This window comes from Triticum aestivum, chromosome 3D, assembly GCF_018294505.1.
Source record: "Triticum aestivum cultivar Chinese Spring chromosome 3D, IWGSC CS RefSeq v2.1, whole genome shotgun sequence".
NCBI classification, from domain to species: Eukaryota; Viridiplantae; Streptophyta; class Magnoliopsida; order Poales; family Poaceae; genus Triticum; species Triticum aestivum.
Genome location: NC_057802.1, coordinates 490,331,193 through 490,342,734, shown reverse-complemented (window position 1 = coordinate 490,342,734; position 11,542 = coordinate 490,331,193). Strand labels below are relative to the sequence as shown.

General features: G+C 49.2%; 1 protein-coding gene across 1 annotated transcript; it reads right to left on the bottom strand.

The window, feature by feature from the left end:
- Nucleotides 1-2,419: 2,419 nt before the first annotated feature.
- On the bottom strand, nucleotides 2,420-4,610 carry LOC123079920 (protein NRT1/ PTR FAMILY 5.10-like). The gene is made up of 4 exons (XM_044502751.1): nucleotides 4,425-4,610; nucleotides 4,108-4,325; nucleotides 3,496-3,986; nucleotides 2,420-3,389 (listed from the first exon to the last, which is right to left on the bottom strand). Exons 1-4 carry the CDS (start codon nucleotides 4,525-4,527, stop codon nucleotides 2,564-2,566), a joined length of 1,638 nt encoding a protein of 545 aa, XP_044358686.1. The 5' UTR covers nucleotides 4,528-4,610; the 3' UTR covers nucleotides 2,420-2,563.
- Nucleotides 4,611-11,542: the final 6,932 nt, after the last annotated feature.

Below are 11,542 nucleotides of genomic sequence, written 5' to 3'. Positions count from 1 at the left end.
AGATATTACAAGAGTTGATCTACCTCGAGATCATATGTTGTGGTCTAAAACCTACGGGTATGATGAATAATGTCATAATCATCTATCGACTAGCCTGGCCTCGGCTTATATAATGTACCAGAGGCCTAGGATAACAAGAGTCCTAGTTGAATATGTCGGTGAAGAGGAGTCCTTATCTTGATCACCAAGTCTTGTGGAATCTTCCTCATGTATGTCATCGGCTGCCCGAGGTGGCCCATGAGTAAACGGCCATGGGGGTCCTCGGCCCAATCCACCTAGTCGAGAGACGACGTGGTGAGTACCCCCTAGTCCAGGACACCGTCAGGCAGCCTCTTGTACCTTTGCAAATTCAATCTCCTTCCTGGTTTTGTGTTTCTTGGTGGACTTGACAAATGTAGACCAAGAAGGGTAAATACCATCAGCAAGATAATAGCCCTTTGTGTACTGATGCCCATTCACCGTGTAGTTGCAAGTAGGAGCATCGCCACTAGCAAGTCTAGCAAACAAATGAGACCGATGCAACACATTGATATCATTGAGAGTACCCGGCAAACCAAAGAAGCAATGCCAAATCCATTAATCCTCGGATGCAATGGCCTCTAGCACAATTGTTGCATCACGAGACTTGCCACAATACTGCCCTTGCCATGCCTTCAGCAATTTTTCCAAGTCCAATGCATGCAATCAATGCTTCCTAGCATGCCCGGCCATCCTCGCTTCTCATTTGTCACCATCAACATTTTCATGTCTTCCTCGTTGGGTGCCTGAAGATAAACAGGACCAAAGACACGGATGATCACTTTGGCCAACCTACACACTGACTCAATTGTCAGCCGAAATGCCATATGCAATCACCCGCATAGCTGCCGAGATTTTTTTATATGCGCTAAAACCCATCAAGCCCGCAGCGTTTCTCCTTTGGGTAAAAAACCGAGAATTGGCCTCGCAAGCTTGTACTATTTTTACGAAGAGGGATTGGCGCATTCGATACCTTCTCCGAAAGAGGTGTGGCGAATACGACAGGGCGGGGGGGGTGCACTTGTGTATTCGCGGATCTAGAGGGCAATTTACCGCGCCCTTCAAAAAAAATTAAGGGTCAGGGGCATTTACGGGGTCTGTTCGTGCCGCATTTTCCGTCCAAAACTGTAAAGCGACGGTTATTTTACAGTTCGGTGCGATATAAGGGGTCTGCTAGAGATGCTCCTGAGGATGTGCCAGTATATAAGATAAGCTGCTCTCGTGTTCAAATATGAATCTCTCTTTGGAAAAAATTTCAAGAAACTTCCAATCTGTTCTTTTTCAATCATGGCAGTATAACGAATAACAGAAATAATAAAGTCTACATTCAGATCTGTAGATCATCTAGGGACAACTACAAGCACTGAAGCGAGTCGAAGGCGCGCCGCCATCATTGTCCCTCCCTCGTCGGAGTCGGACACGTGTTGTAGTAGACAGTCGGGAAGTCGTCGTGCTAAGGCCCCATAGGACCAGCGCACCAGAACAACAACCGCCGCCGATGAATAATAACGTAGATCGATAGGATCCAACCCGAAGACACACGAATATAGACGAACAATAATTAGATCCGAGCAAAAATCCACCGAGGATAGATCCGCCGGAGACTCACCTCCACACGCCCACCAAAGATGCTAGACGCACCATCGGAATGGGGGCTAGGCGGGAAGACCTTTATTCCATCTTTAGAGAGCCGCCGTCGTCTCGCCTTTCTGAGCAGGACACAAATCCTAACAAATCTCAAATGAACGACTAACAATGGAGCCCTCCCGCCGGCCCTTGCCAGGATCCACCGCGTCCCCATCGCCCTAGGGCCACCGGAGACGAGGCGGACCTCCGGCGAGAGGCACAAACCCTAGCTTTTTTGGGAGGAGGCGGCAGCTGCCTGGAAAGTGGTTTTTCTCTTTGGAATTAGGTGGCTAAGCTTCAGATCTTTGGTTCGAACCTTGTTTTGTTGTGCAATTTTTTTATTTCCTTCTATTTCTCTCTTACACTCACTGACAGGTGGGGTCTGCCTATATAGAGAGAAGTCAAACTAACATGAACATGTGCAAAAGAAATCAGAATTTTCAATTTTTATTTGAAACCATACTGCTACATTATGTTCACATATTTACATAAGTCAGTGCGGCCATTTCTTTCGAAAACCATTGTAAATGTAAAGTTGTTCTGTGGTCACGCCATCGTCATCGGTGTAAAGAAAAAAAGAGATTCACGAAACTAGCACGCAGGACATATTTTTTATAGAAGAAGCCCATCTGAATAATATTGTGGAAATTCGCTCCCGACGAAAGTCGTACTCCGGTCTGCAAGAAAACATCACTGTGTCCTTACTACAAGGCTACAGCCAAGTACTCCCATCGTCGTCGGTGTAGCTTTGGAAAGCACGGACAAGCTTCACGTTACTGATTGTCCATGAAAATTGCACCGAACGGTCTGTGGTTGATAACAAAAATAAATGGGTTGATTCTGAACCTAAGTTTCTCCTTCATTTGTGACAGTTCTCTACTTGGACGGGTAGAAAATTTATCTATTCCCTACCATCGCATCACTGTACTGAAGCTGAATTGTTCCTTTTCTTGCCGACATAAACCCGTGCAAAGTGTAGGTAAGCAGAGAAGCCCAAGGCACTGAGCGCGGCCAGGAGCCAGAAGAAGTAATCGAGGTGCCCCCTGTTGAGATTGTTGGAGAACCAGCTCCCCCCATTGCTGCTAGTCACCCTGTCAATGGCGTACACGAGGAAGCTACTGATGAAGCAGCCAACCCCGGCTATGCTCATGCACAGAGCGATGCCCAGGCTGCGGAGGGCGTCCGGCACCTGGTCGTAGAAGAACTCCTGCAGGCCGACGAACGCGAACACGCCGGACAGCCCGGCCAGCAGGAACTGAGGAACCACCCACAGCAGGCTCATGGGGATGGGAACTCCAGGCTCATCCAGGATGCCATGGTCTGCCGCGATCGCGAGCCTCTTCGTCTCCACGAGCGCGGCGACGATCATCGCGACGATCGAGATCGCCAGCCCGACGCCGATCCTCTGCAGGACGGTGATGCCACGAGGGTTCCCTGTGTGCTTTCTAGCGAGCGGGACGAGGATCCGGTCGTAGATCGGCAGGAAGGTGAGGACTGCGGCGTGGCTCAGGTTTTGCAGGGCGGCGGCTGGTACGAGCAGGGTGCCGATCCTCCTGTCCAGTGTGCTCGCCTGCTTGGTGAACAGGGTCGACCACTGCGACAGGACGACGGCGTAGATCAGGCAGGTCGACCATATCGGGAACAGTCTGAGCAGCGACGCGGCTTCGTGAGGGAAATCTTTGGTGTTCTCCTTGGACGCCGACGGAGCATCAGCCAGCAACGGGAGTGAGTCGTCACCGGATAATCTGCATGTATGCCAAACGAGCGAGTGAACATTCAGTTTTTTCAGAAGAATTGGCTCAACTGAAGTGTTCTGAACTTCCGATATAATGAAAGAAAAAGGTTGATTACTTGGAACTGGAACACCATGACGAGTGCCAGGATTTAGCCCTCGTGGCGAGCAGTTCGCCGAGCTGCGCAAGCAGGCCGCCGTTCCTCTCCGGCGGATAGAAGCGGTAGGTGCTGGTTCCGAGCAAGAAGACGGAGAGGGCGAGCGCCATGGCGGCGCACGGGATCCCGAACCCGAACTGCCAGCTTACGCTCTCCTGGACGTAGTTCAAGGCCGAGATGGTGATGGTGTTTCCGCCGCTTGTGGCGAAGCACCACCAGTTGAAGAAGGAGCCCCTGGAGGCGAGCTCCTCGGGGTCGCTCTCGTCGAACTGGTCCGCGCTGAACGCCTGCACGCACGGCTTCTGGCCGCCGTAGGCGAATGCCACCAGGTAGAGGGAGACGTAGAAGAAGGCCACTTGAACGGTGGATGGGCTCGCCGAGCACTCTGCTGAGTCCGGCGTGCCCGCGCATGCCGCTGGTGGCGCCGACGAGACGGTGAGCATGGCTAGTCCCTGCAAACAGTCAGAAAAAATAAATCAATGAACCGTCTTCTATGGCAGGACTGGGGAAACAAATTCTTGCGAAATTGTTCGGTAGGAAGAAGCTAGTGCCGGCCCGGCTACACGTACGTACCAGGATGTAGAGGCCGGAGGCGTAGACGATGGTGCGGTACCGGCCGAGCCAGGAGTCGGCCACGGCGGCGCCGAGCAGCGGCAGCAGCATGGCCACGCCCGCCCACACGTTGACGGCGGCCGCGGCCGACGCCGTCGACTGCCCGAGCGGGCCTGTCAGGTAGGTGATGAGGTTGCTGGAGATGCCGGCGAACGCGAACCGCTCCGCGACCTCCACCCCTGCGTTCAATTCCGACCGTCACCAACGCGTATAGGCCGGCGCGCGCGCAAAACCTCTCTGCAACCGAGGAGGGGACTACAGTTTGGTCCGTGGCGTACCGACGACGAAGAGCGCGGCCGGCCACCGGCCGGAGGAGTGCCGCGAGACTGGGCGGCCACGGTGGTCCACGGCGGTCACCACCTCCGCTCCTGCCAATGCCATCCTCGCTCTGCTCTGCTCTGTCTCTTTCTCTCGTTTGGAATCTGGCTCCGAGGGCAACTAGAAATGGGCAGAGCTACACGAGGACATGGGTGCACAGTTGCACATCCATTATTTTTGGCAAAGAGTACACACGTATAATTCCATACATAGAACAACTACTAGAACTTCAATTTTTAGGGACTTTGCACATGCTGCAGCTAGACTGCTTATAGTACAGAGGTCAACAAGACAATGGAGATGCTACCCGGTGCTCCCATGATATTGCCATGGACATGTGGTGGAGCTGTTAGGAATAGTAAAAGTGTCATGGTTGATGTAATAACAAATTTTTGGTTTTGCAGAACATCCTGAACGTCTATGTCGTCGCATCTAATGGGGATCACAGAGGATTTTGACAGATTAACACGCAGTCCTGTCGCATCGCAGAACAGTTGTAGCAGTTTTAGAAGGTTATCTATTTCTGCGCGAGCGGGGTTTATGAAAATGATGACATCGTCGGCGTATAGACTTGTGCGCATCCGCGCCGCCGCGCCTGGGATGATACTCAGCGCGCCTGATCTGGTAGCGGCCTCCAGCATCCGGTGAAAGGAGTCGATGCAGAGAATGAAGAGCAGTGGCGAGAGGGGGTCGCCCTGCCGTAACCCTCGCATGTGCAAAAAACTTTTGCCCGGGACGCCGTTCAGTAGGCAGGCCGAAGAGGAAGTTGACAAAAGGAGCGCTACCCAATCTATCCATCGATGCGAGAAACCTAGTTTCTGAAGAAGTTCGATCAAATACTCCCATGATACACTATCAAAAGCCTTGGCAATGTCAAGCTTGAGTAGGAGGGCCGGTGTTCTAGTTCTATGCAGTGCCCGGACCGTATTCTGAACATACAGGTAGCTGTCGTGTATACATTTCTTCCTCTGAAAAGCAGTTTGCGCAGGAGAGATGATCCGATCAATGACAGTAGCCAATCTCATGGATAAAACCTTGGTGATGAGCTTTGCTACAGAATGTATTAGGCTGATGGGCCTGAAATCGGAAATTCTGGTTGCCCCATCTTTTTTTGGGAGAAGAGCGATCATGGCCGTGTTGAGCTCGGCGAAATTTCCATCAGCCAGCCTATAGAAGCTGTCAAAAACTGCCATAACATCGTCTTTGATCGTGGCCCAGCATGATCGGTAAAAAGTGCCCGAGAATCCATCGGGCCTGGCGCTTTTTCTGCTGGGGAGGCCTGAATTGCAGCCCAAACCTCCTGCGCAGAGAAAGGGTTGTCCAGTCCTTCGTTTTGCAGCGTTGGCATGTCAAGCTCGTCCCAATTGAGTGTTCCTCCTCTGTTCTCCTTGTTGCCCAGCAGGTTAGAGAAATGGTTGTGGATAGCCGAAGCTTTGTCTTCATGGGCAGTGGCAGTGATCGTATCAGTTTGCAGGGAGTGGATGAAGTTCTTCCTTCTCCTTGAATTGATCTTTGCTTGGAAAAAGGTTGTGTGTGCATCTCCGGCTTTGAGCCAAGTAATCCTGGAGGCTTGCCTTTTCCTTGCTCTTTCCACAGCCACCAGTCCAAGTGTTCTCATTTTAAGTTGCTTTCTCAGAAGGAATTCACTCTCTTCCCTTTTAGATACCTAGGGCTTCCTGTAACGATAGGGCGCATCAAGCTAGTTCACCTTCAGACCATCCTTGATAGAATTAGAGCGAGGCTCGCGGGCTGGAAAGGGAAGCTCTTGCCGCTGGCAGGCCGCCACGTTCTCCTACGCTGCGTGCTATCTACCATGCCAACCTTCGCGTTCACGGCGCTGCGAATACCAAAGAAGTTCATAAAGGAGATCGACAAGTCAAGACGGCGCTTCCTCTGGGCGGGAGACGAAGAAATCTCGGGCGGCAAATGCAAGGTTCGTTGGGCATCAGTGACCAAGCCGGAGCAACTGGGCGGACTGGGCATCCCTGACCTCAGCCGTTTCGCCCGGGCTCTACGGATGCGCTGGCTATGGCTCTCCTGGAGGCAGCCAACCAGGCCCTGGGTTGGCACCGGGACGCCATGCGACGCTGCTGATCGGGCTCTTTTCGTGGCCTCCACGGTGGTGACCATCGGGAACGGTGCTACTGCATCCTTCTGGTCGTGCTCCTGGCTGGGAGGGAGGCAACTCTGCTCGGCATACCCCGACTTGTTCGCCCGAGCCATCCGCAAGAACAGAAGCGTAAAGGAGGCCTTGACTGATGATCGGTGGATCCTCGACCTTCGCAACGGCGACTACAACAACATTGTGCATCAAGTGGTGCAGCTGGCAAGAGAGATCAGGCAAGCTCAAATCAATCTGGAACCGAAGGCCCCGGACACGATCAAATGGAAGTTCAACAGCTCGGGCAACTACTCGACAAGCTCGGCGTACAACGCACAATTCGAAGGCAATCAGACATGCAGTTTCAAAACTATCATTTGGAAGATTTGGGCTCCGAGGAAAGTGAAGATGTTCCTCTGGCTTTTGCGCCTCGACAGACTCTGGTGCAACGATCGCCTTCATAGGAGAGGATGGACGAATGGTTATTATTTTTGCCCCATGTGTCTGTGCAACCTGGAGACCTCGTTGCACCTGATCTGGGAATGTCCAGTGGCAATGCAGGCCTGGAACACCGCGGCCTCCTGGACGGGGTGCAGCTCTTTAAACCAGCAAGTGTGGAGCAGAGCTGCAACGACAACGGACAAAGTTCAGATGATTGTGGCTTCCGCTACCCCAGAACACAGGAAGGGCACGAAGACCATGATCGCCCTCATTTCCTGGCACATCTGGCTGGAAAGAAATGCATGCATTTTCAGGGGCAAACAAGCTGACGCTAGGCACATCATCAAAGCATGCCAGAGCGACATGGAGCAATGGCGACTCGCCGGCGCACGATGCATCCAGCAGCCCTTTGGGGAAGTGACGTGAGATATCTTCATGTGGGTCGTTTTAGCTTAGTTTTTCCAGATGGCCTGATTCTTTGGGCCCGAAGTAAGATGTATTGCCTCTCTTTTCCATGATCGCTTGATCAGCTTCTGTAATTTCTCCCTGCTAAATGAAATGAAAACCAGCTACGCTGGCCACTTTTCAAAAAACAAATTTTTGGTTGAGAGTGACGAAGGCTGGAAAGAGATGGCTGTGGTTTTTGCATGTGTTTCACTTTCCGATAGTGCGATGTGCCAACTGCTCATTTCTTTGTTAATTGTTCTGCTCCCTGCCGAATCTCTTGAGATTGTATATGTTTCCCGGCTTGTGGTTGCACGACTTTGTTCTAGCGTTTGTGCTTTTGCAAAGTCCAGATACAATATGAGCGGGGAGTCTGAACCAAGGACAGGACGCTTGACGGATTACCAACCAGAATGCTATAAAACTGAAGGGTGACATCGGATTTTGGACAGATAATACTCATACCGTATTAGAGCATCTACAACTGGACTTTGTAAATCCGGCCCCTTACACAGCGGATGCGTTCGGGCACATCCGCGGAGAGTGGCCGGTATTTCGACCCCTAGATCCATACAAAGCATGCAAAAGAAATCCTACATACTATCCTAGCTAATCTTCGTCGTCAGAGATGTCCACGAGAACGGCGCCGGGCGCCGGCTGGACGGGCGGATAGGAGGGCTCCGGCTCATCCTCCTCCTGCTCGACCTCATCCATGTAGGAGAGCATCTCCGCCTCCTCTGCGACCTCCATCTCCTGCCGGCGACAGTGTCTGGCCTCCGCGGCCGACTTCGAGCGGAGGGAATCGAGGATGGCCTGCTGCTCCGCCTACATATTCGCGTCGCCAGCGTCCCCCGCATCCTCCTCCTCCTCCTCCTCCAACTCCTTCTCCGGATCCATTGCATCCGGAGGTAGCCCCGCGACGTTCCGAGCTTCGCGCCTTGCCTGGATCTGCTCAAGGAGCTGGAGCCGGCGCTCCGGCGTTAGAAGTGGCTCGCTCCTGACCCGGCGACGTGGGGGCATGGCTACTAGGCGGGCGGGGGGAGTGGAAAGTGGTGGCGGTGGCGGACAGGCGGAGGAAAATATGGATGGTAGAATTTCGGTGCCGCCGGTCGATTTAAATAGTCGGGCTAGGCACTACGCGGCCCGCCGGAGCGGCGCCACGCGGCGACACCGGTACGACGGAGGAGACGAGTTTCGGACCGCCGGGTTTCCGGGCGTTTCACGTTGGACCCCGCCGTCAGTCCGATGTGGCGAGCGTGCCCGGGCGTCCCATATTTGGGCTGAATATGAGGGGTGCCGGTCAGCTCAGGCGTTTGAGGCCCGTTTAGAAAAATCGTGACCAGGCAGCCCGCCCAAGCGTATGAGACGGGTTTGAGGCGTCCGGCTGTAGATGCTCTTATATTACATAATTTTTCATAAATCCAAAGCGGGACAAGTGCGGTATGGATGGGAAAACAAATACTAAATACACTGAAATATATTTAAAAAAAAGGAGATATGGTATAGAAACAAAGCGGCAACGGACGGGAAGCGGACAAAAAGCATTCGGGCAATTCAAGAAAAAGAACCACGTCTCAACACGACTAGATCATGATGGCGCGTGTTGCCGTGCTGTCTATTTATTCAATAAATGGTTTAGAAATTTGTGAACATTTGAAGCATAAAACATCGAACATAAGATGCACATGGAAGAAATGAAAATAAAAGGTTTGGTGATTTGATATTTTTAAACAGTTGCCATGATTTTTTAAAAATTAGTACGACGTGATGCCTTGTAGTTTGAATGTAAATAGTAGTACAAAAGTCGGCCCATATATGGAGTGGCCGGATTTGAAAGGGTAACATTAAATCAGACTCAATATATCATAATCCGTTCATAACAGACGCGGATTTGGTGAACATGGGTGCGCGCGCACCCTTTATGAATAGTAAATTTAAAAAATGCTAGAAAAAATCAAAAAAATCTGAACTTATTTTTGTAATATACATAGTCAACCGGTATACTCGTATATGAAGTTTCACGAAGAAATCACATCCGTGATAATCTGGGCAAAAATGACAAAATCAAACCTAATCGAAGCTATATTAAAAAATATTGTTTAATGAATAGTATGGTCGCATTTGTATTTTCTTCACTAAGAATACCATGGGTGTCAATACATCATGAGACTTCACACGTGAGTAGAATGACCGACTAAGTTTCATACCGCGAAATTTCAGATTTTTTTATTTTTTTCTAGTAATTTTTATGAATTTACTATTCACGTGGGTGCGCGCGCACCCATGTTCACCTTTGTATTTTCGGTTCATAACGCCTTTATACGACAATGCGGACATAAAGCAGCGAGATTGTTTGGAATGCATTCAAGTTGTACGTCCCATGCCATGGAGATTCCTGCAAGATGACTATGTTACTTCAAGAGGAGTTGTTTAATAGAGGAAGATGACGGCAATGCTGAAAATAAGCTGGTATGGCCTATGTTATTAAAAGGAACTATTAGGCTATCGAATGGCAAGCGACTGATATAAAACTTTCAGCAACTTGAGCAGATCAGCCACGTTGCTCCCTATCTTCCTCGAAAGAGAGCGGAAATTGGTTTGATACCAATAGTGCAGTTGAGTCTGAACTCCTCTTTTTCCTGTGATTCGCCTCTCTTGGATCAAGATTAGTACATTTGAACAAAATGACATGGTGGAGGATCATATGCTAATCAAAATCGCTTTAAGTTCAAAGACACAATCAATTTTAAACTGAATGTCTACCTTCAGTATGTGGATTCATTGATTATTCCATCAAAGTAGTTACATAATTTTCGGCATTGCTTCAGCTCAATAAATGGTTGTGTGCATCGCTTGATGCAGATACCGGGGGTAATCCTCCTTTTTAATTTTTTTGCTTCGTCTCAACTAGTTAAAACAAGTGGAAGGCATCTATTGAAAACATTGGCTATATCAAATTTGGATAGTCACCCATTGAAAAAGCATACAAGGAACCTTGAGTGATAAAATCTGTTACTAGACTAAAGGAATGATAAAAGCCTTTCTAGCACATAAATGAAATAATTGATTAACTTCGACTCAAACATCGCACTATCAAGCAATGTTATCATCTAAAGTTATCTCTAACCCAAGAAGCCTTGTAGTGATGAGAAACTAGAAACAACAAACATTTTTTCAGTTATATTCTTACAACCTCCTATATTTAGTGTAATTAATTAATTAGTTTTATTACCTTTTGGCTGACTTTTTATGGCTCGCCGTTCCCTGACACTCGATGGGCTGAACTAGGATAATCTTTTTTGAATTTTAAGTAGGATAAAATTAATATGGAGCAAGACAACTCCACGTCACCTTTGTGAACATTGATTTGGATGATGAAAGCTCTCCAGTACCAACCGAAAATCCAAGAAAAACATTCAACAACTGAATTTCTCAACAAATATTAGCTTGGAACAAAACACCCTTATCAACTCTATTATCGTGTTGTGACCTCTTTTGCATTCGAGTGTCAAGTGAATTTATATACAATGTGTAATTGAAAAGATAGCAGGTACATTGAAAGCTTAATTGTGCGATTTCCCATAACGTTTCTTGGTAGGTAGCAGAAGTAGTGTTGATGATGTGATGGCTCAACATAATCATCAACGATGGGGATATTTTTGCATTACTGCTCACCCGCAAGCGTCGCCTAAAATGAGTTTTTAAACCTTGTGTTTGTCGCTAAACATTCATTAACCCTTTCTTCTCCGTAGGAACTATACAAACATTAGATAGACAATAATAGTCGGCAGTCGCTTGTCGATAGATGTAGCGACCCGATCCCAATGGACCGTAGTCTCTGTGCTTAAGTGTCATCTCTGGATCGGTATTGCTGACGCATACAGTACTCGAGGATTTATAGCAGAGTTCAATCACACACTTATTACATCGAGGGTCTCACAAAGAGTACTTATTACAATAATATGGCTGAAGGCCATCTAAATAAAATAACTGCGGAAGCTTCGAAGATAAATGAGTCCATCCAACTCCACGGCAAAACTGAGTGCAAGACAACGACCTATCGCACCTTACTCTTCGTTTGAAAATTCTGCA